The 22,490-nt window shown below is 45.0% G+C and overlaps 3 protein-coding genes and 1 long non-coding RNA gene across 5 annotated transcripts; 2 read left to right on the top strand and 2 right to left on the bottom strand.

The window, feature by feature from the left end:
* The first annotated feature begins 518 nt into the window (after positions 1 to 518).
* pdpr (pyruvate dehydrogenase phosphatase regulatory subunit) lies at positions 519 to 10,651 on the top strand. Its single transcript, XM_056412816.1, has 18 exons — positions 519 to 623; positions 1,315 to 1,588; positions 1,762 to 1,895; positions 2,173 to 2,254; positions 2,612 to 2,775; positions 2,944 to 3,065; positions 3,300 to 3,417; positions 3,914 to 4,063; positions 5,341 to 5,533; positions 5,682 to 5,806; positions 6,359 to 6,514; positions 6,615 to 6,748; positions 6,943 to 7,091; positions 7,179 to 7,291; positions 7,745 to 7,839; positions 7,963 to 8,052; positions 8,182 to 8,364; positions 9,213 to 10,651. The coding sequence occupies exons 2-18, from the start codon at positions 1,326 to 1,328 to the stop codon at positions 9,618 to 9,620; spliced, it is 2,679 nt and encodes an 892-aa protein (XP_056268791.1). The 5' UTR covers positions 519 to 623; positions 1,315 to 1,325; the 3' UTR covers positions 9,621 to 10,651.
* Positions 5,441 to 6,451, bottom strand: LOC130192706 (uncharacterized). The gene is made up of 3 exons (XR_008831429.1): positions 5,861 to 6,451; positions 5,686 to 5,778; positions 5,441 to 5,526 (listed from the first exon to the last, which is right to left on the bottom strand). It is a non-coding gene; the product is annotated as an uncharacterized LOC130192706 (long non-coding RNA).
* Positions 10,652 to 12,270: 1,619 nt separating the features above from the next.
* mrps11 (mitochondrial ribosomal protein S11) lies at positions 12,271 to 15,437 on the bottom strand. The gene is made up of 6 exons (XM_056412817.1): positions 15,254 to 15,437; positions 14,957 to 15,061; positions 14,712 to 14,810; positions 14,147 to 14,276; positions 12,911 to 12,976; positions 12,271 to 12,461 (listed from the first exon to the last, which is right to left on the bottom strand). The coding sequence occupies exons 1-6, from the start codon at positions 15,355 to 15,357 to the stop codon at positions 12,354 to 12,356; spliced, it is 612 nt and encodes a 203-aa protein (XP_056268792.1). The 5' UTR covers positions 15,358 to 15,437; the 3' UTR covers positions 12,271 to 12,353.
* A 500-nt stretch (positions 15,438 to 15,937) lies between these two features.
* mrpl46 (mitochondrial ribosomal protein L46) lies at positions 15,938 to 19,384 on the top strand. 2 transcript variants are annotated; one of them, XM_056412919.1, is made up of 4 exons: positions 15,938 to 16,200; positions 16,796 to 16,997; positions 17,649 to 17,816; positions 19,018 to 19,384. In XM_056412919.1, exons 1-4 carry the CDS (start codon positions 15,940 to 15,942, stop codon positions 19,263 to 19,265), a joined length of 879 nt encoding a protein of 292 aa, XP_056268894.1. In that variant the 5' UTR covers positions 15,938 to 15,939; the 3' UTR covers positions 19,266 to 19,384. The 2 variants fall into 2 exon arrangements, with proteins under 2 accessions (XP_056268894.1, XP_056268895.1); XM_056412920.1 differs by having other exon boundaries at positions 17,646 to 17,816; positions 19,021 to 19,384.
* Positions 19,385 to 22,490: the final 3,106 nt, after the last annotated feature.

Below are 22,490 nucleotides of genomic sequence, written 5' to 3'. Positions count from 1 at the left end.
ATGTAATAACTAACTCTTTGTTGTTTGTTATTTGTCTTTTAGAGAGAGAGAAACGACATGAGGAGGAAATAAGAAAAAGTGGACACAAGAGAAGAAAGGAGACAGGATCTGTGAACCCTCTCATTAAAAAAGATAAATATACATTTATTTAAAAATATCCCATTTTATTTGACGATACTAGTTCGTATAATTTGAATTTGACTAGTATAGTACAGAGCCATATATATTTCTTTATTCCAGACTCATGGGTCCATAAAACACAAACACAAATACAACAACAATATATAAAATACAATACAATACAATACGAGGACACAGGTCCAATGACTTCAGCCATAGTCAATAACTTCCAGGTGATCAGTTTAGTCAACTATGGGAGGCCCACTAATTTATTTTAACTAGTAAACTAGTAAATGAACCACACGTTGATTCAATGTATGAATGATGAAACGGGCAGAAGGATTTTATTTTGAAGGTTTGGACCGGAAGTTTCAATCGTGATTGAAGCTATTTTGACATTGTAGTGACTTCTGGAGCTCAACAAGACTTTCTGTCATATCGCTCAGTCCCTGGCATTCATATCTGTCCTCTGGACAGCACGACGTCTGGACTTGGCTGACTCGGTGAGTTATAAACGACGAAGGTTAATGGTTAGCTAACGTAGCGTAACCAAAGCGAAGTGACTGGGACGAACCACCCACGTCAGCTAGCCTTGCGATAGCCGAAGCTATGCGACGTTACGCTGCCACGGCTCACTTTAACCACGGGGAACTCTTAAAACACCAACTGCCAAGACACGTCTACGAAACCTGACGAACGTACGGCTCAGCTACGACTCGTTACCGTAGCCTCTGAGATGGTTACAGCTAGGCTACGTCACAGAGATATAACGTACCGTTAGCTATGACGCGAGGTTAGATGGATATCTGGCGTTAACGTGATGTAATTTACGTTAAAACTGACATTACCCCGCATGATAACAGCTGAAGGGTTGCTGCAAGCTAACCTTGCTGGCTTCCCGGGGCCCTGTCTGCGTTGCAAAGCGTAAGTTAGCAAACTAGTTACATGTTACGTTACTGTAACGTACTTTAACGTCAACCCGCGTTACTTGAACTCCCGTTGAGTACAACGACTTGGTAAATGGCATGCGCGAGGTTAGTTTCCTAAAACAGCATCAACGTAACTAACCTAACGCTACATGTCCATGTAACCCGCATATTTACTTTAGCAGTGTCGTCGCTGCCTTGTGCCAACCTGACACCGTCAGTGCTCGGCCGGTGTGTGAGAAAGGTGCGTTTTGTTTTGTGACCGCAGCAAGCGCAGCTATGTGCAGCTGTGTGCGGAGCTCCAGGGCTCTGTCCCCCGTCCTGCTCCCCAGGCTGATGCTTCCTCCGACGGGGTACAGACTGGCCTCCAGGGGCCTCTCGACTTCCCCGCACTGTCTGGCTGTCAGTCCGGACTCCCAGCCGCTCCCCCTGCCCGGCCAGGCCCGCGTGGTGATCTGCGGAGGAGGTATTGTGGGGTCATCAGTAGCCTTCCACCTTGCCAAAATGGGCTGGACCGATATAGTGCTGCTGGAACAGGGCAGGTGAGATGCATGTCTGAGATTTCATTTGTGAGATTTTTATTCAAAATATAAAGGAGGGATATAGACCGTTTATCTACGCTTGGATACAAGAGATTATCAGGGGAAAGAGTTGTCGACTGGATATTGTTCTGCTCATGCTGCGTTGCCCGTCCTGATATCCTTCCTGTTGGCAGGCTCGGTGCAGGAACAACCAGACTGTGTGCCGGCATTGTCAGCGTGGCCAAGCCTATTCCCATCGAGTGTCAAATGGCAAACTATTCCAATCATCTTTACAAGCACCTGGAGGAGGAGACTGGAGTCAAAACAGGTCAGCTGAACAGGACGCGTTTACTTTGTCATGTTTGTAGGCATTCAGCTGAAACATTTGCACGAGGCATGCACTATTGGGCATTTATTACAGCCAGAGCCAGAGGTCGTTTGATGTGCCTTGCCATACATTTCCTCAAAAGCTACAATGACATACCCTTCAGTTTTGAGTTGCATTATAATTCTTGCTTTACTTTTTAAAAATAAAGTATTTGGGTGACGATCCACTTTGCGTAGTTTGAGACCTGTCGCGTAATATGTGGTTTTGTGCGTTTCAGGCTATGTGAAGACGGGCTCTCTTTGTCTGGCCCAAAATCAAGATCGCTTCCTCTCGCTGAAGCGCCTGGCATCCCGGCTAAAGTAAGAACCTAAAACCTCCAGTCAACATTTAGTAGAGAAACCTTTGCCAGGATTAGTGTTGGGCAATTGAGACATTTACAGTCCCTACGATATTGCTTTAAGAAAAACAACTAGATACCTAAAAAAAAAAAGCTTTAGAGAGTATTGTATTGTAAACAATACCTACAATGTAACGGCACCAAAGGCTATTTCTCCCAATTTGATTATGCTGATGATGTACTGCCTATATATCAGATTTGATGAGACATTTCAAATCATTCACAGGTCTGAAACCAGGTTAGATATGCAGGGTCTTTTTTAACATAGATATTTGTTAGCATCAGACCTTCATCTTTATTTCCTTCACTTTATTCATAGGGTAATGGGGATCAGCTGTAACATCATTAAGCCTAAAGAAGTGGCCAAACTCCACCCTCTTGTTAACATTCATGACCTGGTGGGGGCGCTCCACCTCCCTGCAGACGCTGTGGTGTCTTCGCCTGATGTTAACCACGCCCTGGCTGTGGCTGCTGCTGCACATGGTAAGAGACTCAAATGTTCAGCTTGCCCTTGATGCAGCATTAATGGGCAATTACAACACATTTTTTACAGGCATTACTTATTACCTACCCCAATACTGTTTCTCCATCTGATTCTTCTCCTCGTCATCGGCGTCTCCTAACTTCCATCCTCCTACTTCTCTTATCCAGGGGTTCAGATCCTGGATAGAACCACGGTTCAGCAGGTGCTGGTGGAGAAGGGTCAAGTGACGGCGGTGGAGACCGATCGTGGCTCTATCGAGTGTGAATATTTTGTCAACTGTGCTGGACAGGTAAACCTCTAAGTGGACTTGTGGGGTAGAAATGTAGGGGCACCAATAAGTCCCCAAATCAACTTGGATCAATGGGAAATCTGTGTAAACATTTCAGAAATAATTCTTAATTTCAGCCTTAACTATGCATACATCTTGATCTGATCCTCACCTACGTTATGCTCATAGATAAGAACGGTATGACTAAACAAATTGAGAGCAGAGATGTGAATATGAGTTCTGTCTCTGCTCTAGTGGGCTTACGAGCTGGGCCAGGCAAGTGAGGCGAAGGTGTCGATTCCTCTTCATGGCTGTGAACACTTCTACCTCCTCACGAAACCTCTCCAGGAGCCACTTCCATCCAGCACGCCAGGTATCATGCAAGAAAATTCACTTTAACTTTCAGAAGTTGCTAATGGATAATATATGACAGCTGAATACGATGGCTGGAATAGAGAAAAACGTTCACATTGACATTCTTTTCTTGGAAAATTGTCTTTTAGTAATTCATTGCACAATGTATAACTGTAACAGTCAGCGGATCACACAAGGCTAATGACACAAGGCAAAGTCTGCTCTGATGGTTCACTATTATATACACCTCAATTTAATACGTAGTTTCAGAAGAAAAACTCATTGAAATACGTTTCAGAATGCAACTTCCCTTGATTCTTGTGACTGCAGTTTGACTCAGTGTGTTTAGTGGGAGAGAGAGGATTCATAATGTATTGGTCAATTTGTTGAGTCCAATGTCTTTCTTACAGTGAAATAATCCAGCCACTCGGCTCCTTGTACTGTTTAATAATATACACTAAACATGGTTACACAAGCTTACAGAGGACATGATCTCACCAAGCTTTTTTCTCCAGTTGTGATCGATATGGACGGCAGGATATATGCACGGCCATGGCAGGGTGGCCTTCTGTCGGGGGGCTTTGAGAAGAACCCCAAACCCATCTTCACCGAGGGCCGCAACCAGCTGGAGATCCAGAACATGCAGGAGGACTGGGACCACTTCGGTAAGGAATGGAGCGACGGAAGGGAGGAAGATCGCTTTAAAACACATTAAGTTAACATATGGGGAGGGGGGGGGGGTGGAACGAATGAAGGCCGACGCATCCTTTGATCAGACACTAGGTGTGTTTCATTTTGCGTAACAATGAGGAATCTGATTTGTACTTTACTCACGTGAGTAAAGTCATTTACACAAACATTTGCATTTGTATCCCAATAAGATCAAAGAACATTGTAGTTGCAGAATACTTTTTTAAATATTTGCAAAGGATTCAGGAAACCTGGTTTTCAGCCCATTATTATCCCTGTCCTGATCGACCAAGATTTCCCTCCGTTGCATTTTGGAAATTTCTTTGGCCAGTTTATTTGTGTTGTCTGAAAACAATCGTCTGACTCGGTTCAGTTTGTGAAATGCTTTTTAATTTAACTGAAAGCAATGTCAGTTCCAAGTACACCTCACTCATGTAAACACACACACAGCTGTCTCTTGGCCTTATGCTAGTAATCTGAGATTCCTCAGGCATCTTGACGGGTTGTCATAAAGACAGCCATATATCAGTCAAGTCAAAGTAATGTCTCAGGGGGTTCTACAGTTGTAAATAAATATATATAACATTGCCTAACATTAGCATATTTTGTTAAAAATAAATATACATTGGATTGAACACTAAGTCCTGTCAACAATAGATATGAAATGGAAATTGAAATAATGATTGGAATGTCAAGTCGGGTAACAAGTCAGCATTTTTTTAAAAAGAAAAAGAAAACAATATTAATATCTTATGTGTTTCATTGCGGTAGCAAATGATTACCAACATGGTGCACCACATTGTTTGGTTTCTGATGGCAATGTATTTTTACATTGTGCCGCCACATTTGACCCACTGGGTCAGCTTTCATGGCTTGTTTATAGCACAGCGTGAGGAGGAGGGTGAATATGCTGCTGCGAGTCACAAGCTTTAGCTTGTTGATTCTTTGCAATAGTAGATTGGTTTGGGGGGGGGGGGGGGAGCGCGCTGGGCAAAGGCAACTAGAGCCAACTCCAGTGTTTTGTTATTTGAAAAGCTGTTGACAAGTAGCAGCTTCACATTAGTGGCACGCAGCAGTTGGATTTATAGGAAACGTGGCTTTAAATGCTGACATAAAGAAAACTAAGACTGACAGGCCAACCATTTTCATAATCCCAATGTATGTGTAATGTCTTTATTAAAAATGCAATATATTGATGTGGACAAAGAACAATCTCAAATGAGATTAAACATGTGCCGTCTTCTGTTTCCAGAGCCGATGCTCGGGGCCTTGCTGAGGAGAATGCCGAGTCTTGAATCAGCTGAGATCCATCAGCTGGTCAACTGTCCGGAGTCCTTCACGCCTGATATGCGCTGCCTGATGGGGGAGATGCCGGCTGTCTGTGGCTACTACGTGCTGGCAGGCATGAACTCCTCTGGCCTGGCCTTTGCTGGAGGAGCTGGAAAGTAAGCATGGGTTCAAGTGTATCTGTTAGGACATAGTCTGAGGACAATCATTACCAAATGAAGACATCACTGCTCTCTATGACGCCGTAATCGCATCGATTGCGTCACATTGAAGCACAAATGGCATGTTGTGTGGTTTGGCCTGCAGGTACCTGGCAGAGTGGATGACCTACGGCTACCCCACTGCCAATGTCTGGCCCCTGGACATCAAGCGCTTTGGCAACCTGCAGAGCAGCCGAACCTTCCTGCGACACAGAGTCATGGAGGTCATGCGTGAGTCGTGAAGTCTTGTTGCAATTTCAAATATTTGCAGGGTCTTATAACAACCTTTGCGTGGTAAACGAAGAGATCCACTCCCAGCAAGATTCCAGTGTAAGAGATTGCAGACAAAGTCCACCGTCCTTGCAAAAAGGAATCTCAAGTTCAGCTGAAGATGATATGTCTAGGTGCGACAAACAAGGTGGTATCTTTCAACGTTTTCTCGCACAACATCTCTTTGTTTTACTTTATTTCCGTTGCAATTCAGCAAGGACGCGCTGTCTGAGAACTCTTTTATGTCAAAGACCCTCACTTTGGAAAATACCCTCCTGATGTAACAAACGCCCACTGCAGAAGCCTCGTATCGGCTTGAAAAGAGGATGTGTGTGGTTTTGAGAGAAAGGAACGATGACATCCTCTGATAACTATTTGAATGTACTTTGTCCTTTAACCAAAGAAACTTACAGAAAACTACTCTCTACGTTTCCATTGTGACTCGTTCACAGCAGTCAGATTCATGATGTAGTGTTTCCAGCACCTTTTTAAAGTTTGTGTGTGTGTTTCCAGCCCTGCTGTACGAACTCAAGGTTCCGCGCTGGGACTTTCAGACTGGCCGTCAGCTGCGGACCAGCCCTCTGTATGACCGACTGGACACCCAGGGAGCTCGCTGGATGGAGAAACATGGTTTTGAGAGGCCCAAATACTTTGTTCCTCACGGTAAAGGTAAAGAACACTCATCTGCAACGCACTACATTGTTTTTATCCTCAGTAACTTTTCATCCAAAATATATATATATATATAACAAACCTTTTGTGTGTGTAGATTTGCTGTCTCTGGACCAGAGTAAGACTTTCTACAAGCCGGACTGGTTTGACATTGTTGCAGCAGAAGTGAAATGCTGCAAAGAGGCTGTCTGTGTCATCGACATGTCCTCCTTCACCAAGTTCGAGCTGACTGTAAGTCATCGGCATGGACAGGAGTTCGTCTTTTCGGGGTTCAGACTTCTAACCGCACATGGACATGCCTCTTGTGCCATTCCATATCAACTGGGAGCTGTTGATTCAGCTGTAATGTACTCAGTCGACGAGTGATGCATTCTCGTTTGTGAAGTCATTTAAGCAGAACCTTGTGGTCTGTCCTGATGTCCTAGTCGATGAATAGCCAGGCGCTGGACCTGCTGCAACATCTGTGTGCCAACGACCTGGACGTCCCCGTTGGACATATCGTCCACACCGGTATGCTCAATGAGAGAGGAGGCTATGAGAACGACTGCAGCATTGCCCGCATCAGCAAGAACAAGTTTGTAACCCCTTAGACCTTGTACCTTAGACACGCAGTACACCACGACCATTTAAAAATAACAAGCGTTTCTGTCCCCGGCTCCAGCTACTTCATCGTCTCTCCGACAGACCAGCAGGTCCACTGTTGGTCCTGGATAAAGAAACACATGCCCAGCGACCCACACCTCCACTTGGAGGATGTCAGCTGGAAGTACACTGGTAAGCACGAGGTTGTTGCAACGTCGCCATCTAGTGGCCATGCTGTATAAAGGGTGGAGGCTCTGTCTATCGGACACTAAGGGCACAAAGAAGGTGGTTAATTACAATTCCAATATCTAATTTGCATAACTGTCTGAAATGTGAGCACCACTAGGGCTGCGTGACTATTTTTTTTAGACGGATGATAAGACACAAATTGAAGAGCTCTTTCCCAAAACGTACCCATGGCCTTGGACAGTATGTACTTTCACTAACGATAAAAATATGCTTTGATGGTAATTTACAGAATTAACTCTGGTTATGAGAAAAATACATGACAAACATTTGTATCTATTTTCAGACGAATACTAATTGTTGTTTATATTATTATTCTGAGTTATTTTGGCAGTACTTGGGCTCAACGTTGTCGGAAAGAGAGTGTAAAGTGTTTATAACTCTTAATTCTTTGCACAGCTTTAAATCTGATTGGACCTCGTGCCATGGATGTTCTGGCTGAGCTGTCTTATGTTTCCATGACACCGGACCATTTCCCCTCCATGTTCTGTAAGGTAGGGAGACACAAATCTAGTTCCAATAACATTAATAGAGTCACGATAATCATAGTGGTGATAGCATTAGTGTCGCTAACAGTAGCAGAAGTCATTTTTAACTGTTTGCGTCTGTGTTTACAGGAGATGAGCGTTGGCTATGCCAATGGGATCCGAGTGATGAGTATGACTCACACTGGAGAGCCAGGGTTCATGCTCTACATACCTATAGAGGTACACACACACACACATGCACAAATAAAAGATGAGTCCAGTCACCATTCCACAGGATGGTTGGTAAGGTTTAAGAAAGTGCTTCGTACAGGAAGTCTAACATTAGCATTTCCCCTCTGCTCTCCACAGTATGCGCTGCACGTGTACAACGAGGTGATGTCGGTGGGTCAGAAGTACGGGATCCGCAACGCAGGCTACTACGCGCTGCGCAGCCTGCGCATCGAGAAGTTCTTTGCCTTCTGGGGTCAGGACCTCGACGCCTTCACCACCCCGCTGCAGTGTGGTCGAGAGTTCAGGGTTAAATTTGACAAGGTTTGTTGCAAGTTCAGCGAACTGTTATCTGCCAGTGGGCATTCTGACCGCTGCGTTCCCATTTAGGGTTACAGAAAGCCTTTTGTTGAGTGTCGGTCAACAGCAACTCCTCGCTCTGCCTACTGCACGACTTTGCCGACCCGCTTTACTATCGACGCTTGAATTTGACACTACTTTTGGATGCCTCGGTGCCATCAATTGCCAAAGATCATCACGGTTGAACTGATTTGATTTCTATAGTCAAAAGGTCAAGGTCACTGTGACCTTCTGTTAGTTCCATCAGGAACGTCTTGAAGGAATTTCTTTAAATCTGGCTCATACGTCTACCTCGACTATTCATTATAGGGCTCAAAAATGAATCTAACAATGTTACATGTCTAATAGGATAACATGATGAAGTGAGAACATTTTTGAACAGATGTGGTGATGAACTGCAACTGTCTGGCGGCGGCACACAGCCGCAGGGCTGTCATTCAAATTCTACTTTGAATCGGTCAGAATATGCCACGATGACTCCAGAATACTGAAAGACACTGCGCCATCGGTTTTGCTAAAACATCTGTTAAGATTGTCACCAAGCGGCACCTGCAGGCACAACAAGTAGCATTTCCTAAAACGGTAGAACATCAGGTGCGCTGCTGTCTGATTGTTATTGGCACAACGTTAATGACCGGACGTCACCGTGTGGAATAGTTTAGTAGTCCTCAGCAGTGTCGATGTCTTTACCAGTAAAGTTTATTTAGGAAATGTATCAAATGAAAAGTTGCTTTCTGTCGCTCCCAACAGGACTGTGCAGTGTTTTTCGATTGTCTTAATTCTCGCCCGTCCTCTCTCTCTGCCTCCATCAGGACATAGATTTCCTTGGTCGCGAGGCCCTGCTGCAGCAGCGTCAAGACGGGGTGTCCCGGCGATTCGTCATGCTGGTCCTCGAGGACCACGACACCGAGCTGGACCTGTGGCCGTGGTGGGGCGAGCCCATCTACCGCAATGGCCTGCTGGCCGGGACGACCACCAGCAGCGCCTACAGCTACACCCTGGAGCGCCACGTCTGCCTCGGTTTCGTGTCGCCGCCTCCGGGCCCGGAGGGGCTCCCCACGCCCATCACCCCTGATTTCATCAACCGCGGGGACTACGAGGTGGACATCGCCGGCCAGCGCTACCCGGCCAAAGCCAAACTCTACCCCTTCAGCTCACTCTTCACCCAACAAAAACGCAGCAAAGAGGACATGGATATCAGCACCCTCCAGGGGAAGTGATCCAGAGTACTGGAAGGCCTCAGGTATCCTCAGCAGGGGCCTCTGCGACACTCCTCCTGTCCTTCAGTCCACTCCTACCCGGCAGTGCCAACCGATAGGCCCTTCCACGTCTTGTAAACCGAGGGCTGTATGCACAATCACTCCTTATCTTTCTAGTATCTAGCTCCCATGCTGCGTCTCATTTATACTTATTTATTTTCAAAAGTGCAATACTTAAGAGGCACCAAAAGTTTGAGCTGTTTTTAAAATGCAACACTGCGACAGCACTCGTGTGTTGTTGCCCGGCCTCGCACTCGTAACCCGGCCTGCGCCGGTCAAGTGCCTTTGTCAAGGCAGCGTCGACCATATTGGTTGATGACACTTTTTTCACTTGCACCCATCGAGTGGGAATTTACACAGAAAGCCGCATCCAGCAGCGGTCCGGCTACTGTGACGGTCCCACGCCACGCAGTCTGGCCCAGTCTTAGAAACAGAAATGGCGTTGGATGCTGACGTGCCCCTCCAGTCGTTTCACTTGTCCGTTCACAAGTTGTAAATCTGCTGCTGTAAAGAATGCGAGTCGTGAGTTGTAGAGGCCCAATTCAGAGGCTTCATCCTTTCCATCATCCCCGCTACATCGGCCTTCTCAGTCGGGGGGAAAAGATCAGGCAGCCTGTGAAAAATTGTTCGACCACAAATCTTTACTCCTCTTGAAGTGTAAAAGTCTGCTCGAAGCAAAATGAGCTTTTTGTTCACCCGACTTCGTTGTTCTCATCACCTTCCAGCTGTCCTGCTGTGTGGAGCTTGTGACGCTATTCACCGCAATATAATCCGTTATTTATGTTTTGTGGTCGTTTTCCTGCTCTCTCGATGTTCAAGATGTCGAATGAGCTGCAGTGAGGGAAAGCTACCAACGTGTTGGTTTGAGTCCACAATATCTTACATTAGTCATTTGATTGTTGTTGTTTTTTGTTGCTAGACCCCGAGTTAAGATGTTTGTGTAAAAGGACTTCAGTGCGATATAAAATAAAACAAATATTTTTGTAACTGTAGTGTGTATAAAATCTCTATTTTCAGTAGCACACCTTTTTGTTTCCTCCTCAAAGTCGATCAGCTTTAAGTCCTACCCGCAGTGTGAATCATCTGCACGACGTCACTTCCTTCCTGCAGTTGTCCCTCTTCTCAAGCTTTGCTTCAAATGATTTCCAGAGGTGTCCTGTCCTTGGACGTGTCATTCTTCAGCCAAAGCTTGGTGTTTTCTCCATGCGTTTCAAATGATCGGATCCTTTTGCCCCCTTCGCAGGACAGAAGTCTGGGAGAGCCACAGATCAGCTGCAGCAGCAGAGCAAGCAGTCGATAGTTGAACTCGTCCAGCCAATCGCACTTTGAATAGTGTGTGAGTACTGCATGTTTCTTTTTGACAAAAGGAACATCCCCCCCCCCCAGGTTAAATGGTTGAGCCCAAACCAGCACAGCACAAGTGCTTCTGAGCTCCGATGAGCTGCTTCCTGATATCTTCGTAGTCCAATTTGGCTGCAGATTGTTTCTACTAAATTGTGTTTCCCAGTGTTGGGTAATAAGGTGTGCTCAAATGAAAGGGACGGAGTAAACGGAAGGACAGGGAACCCACCGGACTGCACCACTTAAATCATTTTGGGGTACCGTCTGAAAAGGAAGGCTTTTGCTGAAGAACCATCGCTGAGTTGACAGAAACAGGATAATGGAAAGCCTCACCAGTCATTCTCCTTTTAGTACTTTGCTAACACCTCAGGCTTGTTCACTACTTTAGGACGAGTACCCAAGCTCAACTGATGTATACTATTAGTTTCTGGTGTATAAAGTATGCACAAATTTGTATTAGGTCTTATGTTTGTAAAATTAAGCCTCGATGTTAAAGGAAGCGAGTCACCGTGGTGCTGGAAGCAGCAACACGTCTCCATCAGTGGGACTCTGCGTCGGCTTTACGCAAAACAAACTTTTTGGGGTCTTACTTGATTAAATCGACGCCATGAAGCCAACCGTATTTCATTTTAACTGCAGGAGCTTGTGATAAATGGAGGGTCCCCGTTCGGTTTGCATCCTTCAAGGTGAAGGGGTCTGAAACGCACTACTGCAAAAATCACTTAAGATATCAGTTGCTTCTCTTAACTCCTGTTTGGTAAAAGAGAAAAGCCCCAAGCATTTGCACTAAATTGCATCGGCATGTGTTTTGGTCACCGTCAAAGGATTTCTACTTTAAGAGTTCTCATCTTTCGAAGGAAATGTATCAGACACCATAGCACACGGTGCAGAGAGCGCTACAGCTGAATATCAACAAGACCATTAAAAACCCCAAAGTGGTGAACGTTTCACATTGAACGTCAGTGGCGGTCTGGAAAGTGCGTTAAGTCCGTTGTAACGATCACCAATTTGGAAGTCGGTCGTGTAGAAACGGTGCCACTGGCCACTACGCGCTCGGTGCATGCTCGACCCCCTTCTGTATCCATTTGAACTCCTTCTCGTCCTGTTGGGTAAGTGTTTGTTAGAGCTTTACTATAATGTATTTATAATCTTGTTGAAACAGGTGTTTTGGCTGTATCTTTGAGTGAAACAAAGAGAACTTTGTTTGAATTTTTGTTGTGTGTTTAACTAAAGCTGGAATTATTTGCACTGATGAAATTAAGCTCAGAGGTTACATAACAAAAAGACCACCTTTATTAGCATATTACGACACAACCGCTTTCCTCCGGGTTGCAGTGCCTCCTGGCCGGCAGATCATAGCCTCCTGGCTTTGCGTGGGCGGCAGCCGTTGTGCGGCACGGGGGTGTTGTCAGTGATCGATACCACCTCCAGGCCTCCCATCGTCAAGCCTTTGATCGCGGGCTGCACCCAGGAGGAAAAACACTCATGAACAAGGGAACAGATCAAGTCTGTGGCTCCTCAAAATAACACTCAGTTTGTTTGAGTTGCACTGCCACTGTTAGATCAACACACGTATTATCCTTTAATATACCATCATGTGCTATCCTCTAACGTGAAAAAATGAAAGAAGCATTCGTTCAGCAATTGATTGTGAGGAGTCGCTGCTTTAACCGGTTTAATAATGAAAACCTTTTGACGAGATGTCACCTTGAGCATCGGGGAATGTCGATGTCAATTTCTCACTAATTGGCGATATTTCAGAGACTAAATTAAATAATGAAAAAGTCTTGCAACCACATTATTCAAGATTTGTAGAAGGTTGAATAGGATGTTCTTGGGGCCTAAATATGCACTTTAATGCCATCACAAGGACAAAAATGCCACAATAGAAACTTTATTTTTTGACTCACCAGACGTCCAGGGCCGAGACCTTTGACCACGACGCGGACAAACGTCACTCCCTTTGCTTTGGCCTTCTGTTCAGAAGAGACACACAGAAGCTTGATGTCGACACGAGCAGCCATCCTAGATAAGAATCCTCTGGTTGAACTTCAGCACGAGGAGAAAACTAACTTTGCTGCATTGGGTTAATGCTATTAAAACTATTTATTTATGTATGACCAACACATTTTGTTACTGTAGTTTCAGTACAACTGGTTGATTGTAAAGTTAAACCGAGCATAAATATAGACGAGTTGCGGCTTTGCAGTTGAGGATTTGCTGCTTTTCATCGTCAGTCACACGAAAACACTCTGGGATTCTCGATTGGTATTTTATTAATTTGTTTCTGAACAGCATGACTCATCTAACCTCCACTATATGGCCTTTCAATCAAGAGGTAAAGCTCCCATTAAATATATATAATTTCTATTTTCTGCTTTAGAACATAAAAAGAAAAAAGAAACTCATCCAATCTGAGGTCAGAATAATCTGCCCATGTGGTAAAAGCTGTGGCAGCACGATGATAATACGCCTCATTTCTCCGGTGTGTTTACCGCGAACCAGCGTGACCTTAACTCGGCCGGCCAGCAGCTGTCATAAATCAGCCTAATAGAAAGTCTCAATGAGCGCTCGACACCAAACGTCGCACTCTGTCACACTCTTCAGTGAGGGCAGCTTACCTGCAGCAAACGCTTTAATATTCATCATAAATTACAGTTAATGATGGCAGCGGCCCCCGATGATGCCTTCAAGTCTAAACGCTATAGCTCACTTCATCATAAAGCAGCTGGAAAACCCCGACAGCATATGCACTGGAGATGGACTAATGATTACGGAGTTTAGCGCAGTGTTTAAAACCACACTCCCTCCGATCCTGTTGAAATGAGCTTGTGGAGGTGGGGAGCCCCTTCAGAACACGATCAGATGGTGTCATGCATGTTCTCATAGGAAGTCAAAAGCAGGTGAAAGTAAACCCTACCCTCTCTTCTTTTCCCATTATATAGCAGTGATTGTTGAGATCAAATATATTGTTTGTGAGGAGAGGCCGTGTACTACGGCACCCGTGTTCTCTCCAATGCCCAAGAGAACGAGAAAGGTTAATCCCATCTAAACGATAAGTTCCAGAGGGTGGCGAAGCAGGCCGAACGTTGAGCAACACACTGAACCCGATCCCCTCGCAGCGAGTCACGGGCGTGAAAACGTACCGCAGCAGCAGAGATGCCTGCGGTCTGAGCAGCAATGGGCGTCGACTTCTTGATATTCTTAAAGCCCTCTGTTCCACAGGACGTCCGGACCATCGACTGTCCCGTGCTCTCCGTCAACTGGATGTGTGTACTGGTGCAGGACAGGACAGTTTATTTCGTGGTTCGCTGGGCCATTTGATTACATTTGTAATAGCATTTATAAAAAAATAAAGCGTGCATTGTCTAATTAGGGTGACAGACTTTTTCTGTTGCACAACATGTTGCTACACATGCATTCACTCAGTCCACCAGGAAGCACTTAGAAAACTGAACTACTAGTTTGCACAAACTTGAAGATGGCAACAATAAAAGGCCAGTTTGAAACCGGCAAAAACATATAAAGATAGCATATTTATTTGGCTTGTACCAGAAAAATAAAATTAATGACGTATGAGTAATTCTTAGAGTGCAACAATCGTGAATGTTATTAGGTGGTCAGTACATCTGCTGTAAAAAGGATCTCCTCAGTTTAATTTGTGTAATTAGTACTTTTGTGTTTTTCTGTCTTTTGCAGCTTTCCACTTACTTGTTGTACGTGGCTTTTACATGAACGATTGGTAACTCCTCAAACTTCTTTCCACCCCATCTCAGTGAACTCTCCTGGTCAATGAGTGGAGAAAAATGGCTGGAGGATAAAGAGTTTGGTTAATATCTCTTCAACGTGCAGTAGGCGTACACACACATTAAAAGGGGAAAATACAAGAGAACAAGAATCCAGAATGATTAGTCAGTAGACGAACATGTATATAAGCACGTGTAGCATAGTCTGACCTGTAGTCCCTGGAGGATTTCTCAGAGCCTGCGATGGACGCTGCGGTGTCCTGAAGACGGACTGCACTGGCACACAGTGTTCGCTGCAACCCAACGCTTCCAAACCTGTAAACACCAAAGTTACATGTGCTACATCGTCATAAAGCATTGTGGCTTGGAAATCAGCTCAAAACTATTTACTGCTACGATCAAAACAAGTGTCATCTGGGCAGTATGTACGATGTTGTACAAAAAGCCCAGTGCTTCAGACTTGATCAGAACTAGCCGTTAGCTAACAAGGATGCTCGCAAAACATACCCATAAGCCACCTTCAGAGAGCTTCCGCTTGCGTTTAGGGAGGCAGACAGTTGTCGGCACACGTTACTCACAGAACTAGCTAATATACAATTTAATTTAAACATGTTTGATACATTTAGAAACAAATTCGCTATCAGATACTTAGCTACTTCACACACAACAAATGTGACATTGAGGACCTGATCAGACCTGGGATATATTAATTTGTTTAGGGGTGGAAAGGAATTTTGATACAATATACATTATCATTAGACACTAAATATAGTTGTGACTTTTAAGGTTGATTGGAAAATACCGTTTTGAGGAATATAAACATATATCTCCATACTACGTAGAATGAGATGTCTGTTTTTAAAAAGGATTTCAATATCAGCCTCCCCCACTTTTATCTGAATAGACCGTTCGTCGTGCTGCATGGAATTGTGGGTAAAAGCATGCTGCCTTCATGTACCGTCGTAAACAAAAAATCACTTGATACCTTAACGTTCAAATCAATCTGCATTAAGCTTGGGATCACTGAAAGGAGAACACTTAAAATCGCGAATTGGTGATAATGATAATTTTTCCACCGCATGGAAGAAACGTGTTTGAAACTTCCTCCTTTCGTTTTCTATAACCCCCTGTTTTCCTAAGTAGTTTCCAGGATTATGATTCTTTTGGATAGACACTAAATGTAGCAAAAAAAGATGTCTGCGCCCTGTAGAAGGATGGCAAGTCGGTCTCTCTTACAATTTCTGTCTTGCTTCAGCAGGACAGCGGTCGGGAACGCGGGTCTTCGTCCTTTTTCCAGCACTTCTGTGTGTCGTGCGACATTTCGGACCCACAATGTGGTAGAAAGAGCGCATTCTCCGTGGACTTTGATGGCAGCTGTCTGTCTGCAAAGGCTTCCGGTCATTTCAGCGGACTGCAGCCCGATCGAGCAGCAGTTCAGAGAGATGATGCACCAGGTGCGTTTGTTCAGCACGAAATACAAGTGTAGACCGTGAAATGATCTGACCATCTAAATACTTTTGTTGTACACATTTAAAAATACAGTATATGTGACCATGATAAAAACACATTCAGTGCCAAATGTGATTCCCAATTAGGTCTAATTGATCTTTCAGAAACGTAGGTAATACCTGCTTTGATTAAATATTGACAGATGTGTGTCTTTATGTCACTTATTAATCGTAACATTTGATCTAAAACTCTTTAATCTCTTGGGGAGGCTCATTGAGTCAGCATAATGTTAATACGATTATAAAACAAATGTCTCAAATTTGGAATTGATTTGAAAAAAAATGGATTTTATCAGACTTCATATTTCCATGGATTTTATTAGAGTAACATTTGATTTGCATCTGTGTACAAGCACAGTATGTAGACGTCATTTAGGATTATTGTGATTACAGCTGCTGGCACAGTAGGTTAGAGTAATGTTTAGCCACAGAAGGATATGATCAGAATCAGATTACACGCAGCAAAGATTTTACACTAAAATAGTGGCACACAATGGGTCCCGGAAGTTGAGGTGGAGCCCTGCTTTGACTTGAACCTCAGATGGAGCGGGAGAAAAGCCTGCTGTCGGACCACGAGCTGCAGCTGCTGGAGGACGCTGAGAGGATGAGTCGCAGGCAGGCGGACAACTACGACTCGGAAGGGGAGGACGACTACAGGGACCAGGAGATTGTGTTGGCTCAGGACCTGGAAGACTCCTGGGAGCAGAAGATGAAGAGCTTTCAGCCGTCTCCAAGGGTCACAGGTCAGCATGGGCGAAATGGGACAAACATTTTGAAAATAGCATGAAAATCTTCTTAAAGGGACTGTGTGGGATTTGGTGAAATCTAGTGGCGTGGTTGCAGATTGCAACCTGCTATAGAAACATGGTGGTGCAACTACTCCATGGAAGAGGACCTTCTCCCCATATACTGTATGTATATATATATATATGTAGATATAAGTGCCTTTTTTCAAAGCTGTCAAAATCAGAACAATTATTAGATTGCGGCATTTATTTATGAGTTAAAACATCGTTATGAATATCATATTTCATCTATGCTAATAGATCCCCAGAAATGAACTGCCACCCACTGGCTCCTACCACCTGGTAGTATTCAGCCTTTTGCTTGATGACAATCTTCACTGTGAAGTGAACCAGAATGGAAACAATAAAATAATAAGAATGCACACCTGGGTTTTTAATGAAATTACCAAGAAGGAAAGAGACTTGTTCCTTTTTTTTGTTTTTGTGACATTCAGGAAATCTATTCGCTCTATCACTCCCAATTTGCATAACATTTTTTTTTATTGCCAGTTGACATTTCCAAAGTTAGTGTGAAAATGTTTGCCGTGTACAGTTGCGAGAGTTGTTGCCACTGAGTGGCGGATGACGGTCCCGTCTCTTGTTCAGCAGATGCAGACCAGGACCTGACCTCGTCGGAGCGCTGTCTGGCCGACTCGCTGGTCCTTCTGGCCGAGCAACAGGTAGCCGGCGAGCCGCTGTGGCTGCTGCCTCAGGCCCGGTGGCAGGAAGGGGAAACGCTGCGGCAGACGGCCGAGAGAGCCCTCGCCTCCCTGCCAGGTAACTTGGATTTTTTTGTTTTACCATTGCAATTTTTGCTGAATCAGGGTGCACTGAAACTCCACTTGTTGTTTAATGCAGCTCATGGAGACCTCTATGAATAACTATAAACAATGGAAAACAATGGTTTTAATCCAAAACGTGAAGTCCCATGGGCAATGTTGTCAATTAAAGTCCAGAGCTTTCTATGTAAACTAACTTTATCAATGTTATTCCACGTTTATTTCTTTACATTTATATCAATATGAAGTCAAATGGAATATTAAGCTGTATCAACAGTACTTACAATCACTGTTGCGCCGACAGAGCCGTTTCAGTCTCATCTTTACCACACGAGCTCCGACCTTTACTGCCTTACCTTTTTTTATTCACGGTCAATAAAGCAGATCTATTACCGTAAAGATAAACTGAACAAAATGACGCCTGCGGTGTGAGAGCGACGCGTGGAAATTGGTCACGATGCATTTCGATTAGCCTCAAAGTCGCTGCTCGAGGCAGCATATGAGGCTCTGTATCCATATCCTAAACATCATCGGTTTCTGTCAGATGTTTATTGTCAACACTCCATTCGCTGCAATAACACCGGGTCTTCTAAACATGCTTGTGGTCACTGACGCAGAGGCTCGCGGATCAGGTGGTAAAACGGAACAGGGCGGACGTTTTGGGGTCACAGCTGCAAGGCAACACGCGGGCCAGTCGTGATCCGTCCCGCCAGATGTTTCTCAGAACCTCTCTCTCTCTCTCTCTCTCTCTCTCTCGCTCGCTCGATAACCAAGCCTTTTTAAGCGTCGAGACCAAACGGCAGTGAAGGAGCAAGTTGGACTGTCCCACCACGCCGCTCCTGACCGATTAATGTGCCAACCCCCATCAATCACTCCCCATTAAAGATTTCCCACTTGACATTATTGCGTGGGGGTTTCTATATTTAAAGTGGCCCCACAGTGGGAGGGGGGGTTGATCCATTTTTAATACAGCCAGACGGAGCTCTCGGCCCGGTGAGGCCAGCTGGGAGCGAGCGCGTTAGACCACGGCGAGGTTTAGTTACAAGGGGGGGATGAGGTCACAGCAGAAAATGAGGGAAACTCCAGTATCGGGGGTAGTATCGCACTCGATACAGCTTCAGCTGCATTTCACTTGGAACATCTGCACTTCAGCTCACCTCTAGGGCTCATCCCCCCCTTTTTTGTTCCTCCTCCCGCAGCAGCTGGTCTCAAGGCGACTTTCCTCGGCAACGCGCCCTGCGGAGTGTACAAGTACAAACTGCCCCAAGCCGCTCGGACTGAGAGCACAGTCGGGATCAAGGTGTTCTTCTTCAAAGCCGTGCTGTCGGGCGGCGGGCCCCCCGCGGGCCCAGGCGGCCCTCTCCTGTGGGCGAAGAAAGACGAGCTGCGGCGCTACCTGAAGCCAGCGTACATGATGAAGGTCGACCGCGTCGTCCTCGGCCTGTGACGCGCTCCACGTGAAGAGCGGCGCAATTATTTATGAGGCGTCCTTGTCGTCTTGTATCATAAAGAGTTCTTTCATCTGATGTATGTGTTGTACAAATAAAAAGTTTTTTTCCACACACACATTGTGTAGGTTCTAAGTAAGGTAGGTGTCGGAATGATGAAAGCAGTTGGAGAACAATTAGACGTGGGCTCGCTTCTGCACGGCAGCGTGAGAGAGGAACGGCTCACACTTCCTCCTGCAGCTGTTTGGAATGCCGCGCGCACAAATGTCAACGAGTCACCGACTGATATGGTCCGATGCCACGTGATGATGAGACGGCTGCCGTGCTCACCTGGAGTCGAGCAGGCATTTTGCTGAAAGTGGGTTTTATTTTCTTTCGCCCTGCAGCAGTTCATGAGCACAAACCGAGCCCTGAAAAGGGAAAGCCAAATGGTGCTGCTGCCGTTTGGAGTGCACACTTACTCACTGAACTGCGTGGGCCCGGGGGCAGGCCAGCGGGGCTCCAGCAGGTTCCCGTCGTCCCAACAGCAGATGGCAGTGTTGGCTCAGCCAGAGAAGGAGCTGTAATTGCGCCTGTGTGGTGACCTCAGAGGGACTGCAGAGAGAGAGAGAGAGAGAGAGGGCTTTTCTGATCAACTTGGCTTCCTCTTACTCAGACTGAAAATATCCACTATAGCAGGCAAATGTTCCTCTGGAATAGCTCCGATAATTCGTCTTGGGTAAGAGCAATCTGATGTTCCCGAGCCAGCCTCTCAGATCAGCCTGTTTGTTCTATTTGTGTCTGTCGGGACAGAGTTATTAATGTTGTAGACTTTGGCATTAGGTTTTTTTTCTTCTTTTTCATCTTTAGTTTTCAGGGCTTGTTGAAAGCCTGTAGCCGCTTGAGTGCAGCGGAGCACTGCTCCGTCAGTGGAGATGTGGGTCAGTGGTTAGCAGGTCAGTCTTTCAATCAGGGGGTTGGTGGTTCAAGCCCTAGTCGATATGTTTTTGAGCAAGACACTTGACCCTGAATTACTCCCTGTAGCTGTGTCCACGGTGTATGAATGTAACATGATTGTAAGTTGCTTTGGATAAAAGCGTCGGCTAAATGACGTGATGTAATGTGAAGGTCAGGGAGAGGTAATGAAGGTCATGTCTAACTGGTAGACATTTTGGTCTGCACACAGACCCGGGCCTCCTCTCCAGCCGGCTGATGGAGGCTTCTCCGTCCGGATTACACTCCCTCTGTCGGCAAATCGTGGACCACAAAAAAAGGAGCAACAGTCACTGCTTTCATGTCCATGGGGAGTCTGATGAAAGCGCCTTCTCCCAGAGTTGTAATGAAAGGGCCTAAGGTTGGAGAATTGGCCTGAGATCAGAAGGTTGTCCGTCTGAATCCTGAAACCATCGGGGACTTGAAAGGGACTGAATGTCTTGCTTTGAGCAAGGCACTTAGCTCGCAGTTACTCTTGTTGAACTGCGCAAAAAGAAGGCTGGTTGTCGGGCGGCTCATGGAACCGAAGAATATCCGTCCCAATATTTACATGTCAAAAACAATATGCAGAGTTCTAACTAACACACAACAGTTTGCTAGCCTACCTTTATGAAAAGTTACTTCTCATTGTTCATGCGATTTCTTACGAAAGTGCCAATTTCTGATCTTTACGAGCATACAGTCTTTTCAAAATGGACTTCCATCTTCACTGAACAGCCTGAAAATGTTGACCTTTCTCTTTTAAAATCTGTTTCTTGTGACTCCATCGACTTTATGGAGGCGTAATGCTAAAAATCCATCACGCAAACTTACTCACTGAGCTTTCATATTGTTGGGTGACTTGCAGGTTGAATTATTACCCCAAAACAGAATATAAAAAAACGAAGCAGCAGATGCTGAAATCTTCAGTCCCGACTGTGGCACAAGCTTTGAAAAAAGCCGGATCCTACATCCCCCATAATGCATCTCAGTAACATCCTGTGTTAGACTTCCCCTTCTGGCCAATGCCTGCATCTTTGGAACTTAATGCCTAGGTTTGTTATCCAGTCTTTTTTATTATATACTTTTAGCCCTCAGGCCTGAGCTGAGATAACGTCAATGACATCACTGTGACATCACTATGATATCATAAATCATCTTGTCGAGCCGAGGTCTAATTGTTCTCCAACGTTTTTCACAACAAATGTTGGGGATGACTTTCTCACTCCTGCCACCTAAATAGCCCTTTTGGCCATTTTTAAGTTACATAACTTAAACAGGTATAGGAACCTAGCATTAACAGCATTGCTAATACTTAATTTATACAGATTTGAAGGCAGCCGCTGACATATTCTGAACCTCATTCTTGATCATCCTTTGAAGTTGAATGCAATGAGTGAGGCCCTGCCAGGCTGAGAGGCTCACCAACAGAACAATAATAGCAACCTATATGGGCATTTCCTCTTCAAGGTTTAGGTAGAAGATCACAGCCCCATATATATATATCCTCCTCCTGCCAGAGGGAGGCTGCCCCCCCCCCCACTGCCTCTTCGTCCAATTAGAAAGCACACCATACCTCTGGGATGACAAATTTAAAAAGAAAGGTCTTGCATTTATTTCGCCCTAAGATAAGGATAAAAGAGAGATGGAAATCGCGAAGAATGAGGCGCCGCTGATGCTTTTAATATTTCCCAGACCAAGTAAAGATTTATAACTGCTGAGTGTTTGTCAAGGCTCAAGGATATCACTTGCAGGTGTTTCGAGTTAATTAGACAGATTCAAGTGATTTGTTTACATATTCGGAACCTCATTCTTGATCATCCTTTGAAGTTGAATGCAATGAGTGAGGCCCTGCCAGGCTGAGAGGCTCAACTCCATCAGGATGTCCTGCGCTAATAATAGCAACCTCACGTATGGGCATTTCCTCTTCAATGTTTATATATTGCAGATCAAAATATATATATATATATATATATATATATAAATATATATATATATAATGAATATCCAACACCTCCATCAAAGACTTACACACTGCAACGTATTTTTTTCTTTCATTAATTGAATGCAAATCTATGACTGGGAGGGATGTAAGCAGGCCGGTCGGCCACAGCAGCTTACCAAACAATTCGATAGAGGAATCTCTTTAAGACTCGTCGAGACATGCAGGTAGAGAGGAGCAAGGCTTTTGGATCCCGACCGAGCCGGACCACCGTAAGCTCCACTCTCCCAGCATGCAGCACTATATGTATTACCCTTAATCATTTAGTAAC

Source organism: Pseudoliparis swirei, chromosome 4 (assembly GCF_029220125.1).
Source record: "Pseudoliparis swirei isolate HS2019 ecotype Mariana Trench chromosome 4, NWPU_hadal_v1, whole genome shotgun sequence".
NCBI lineage: Eukaryota > Metazoa > Chordata > Actinopteri > Perciformes > Liparidae > Pseudoliparis > Pseudoliparis swirei.
The sequence above is the reverse complement of the archived record's forward strand: the minus strand, read 5'-3'. Positions and strand labels throughout refer to the sequence as shown.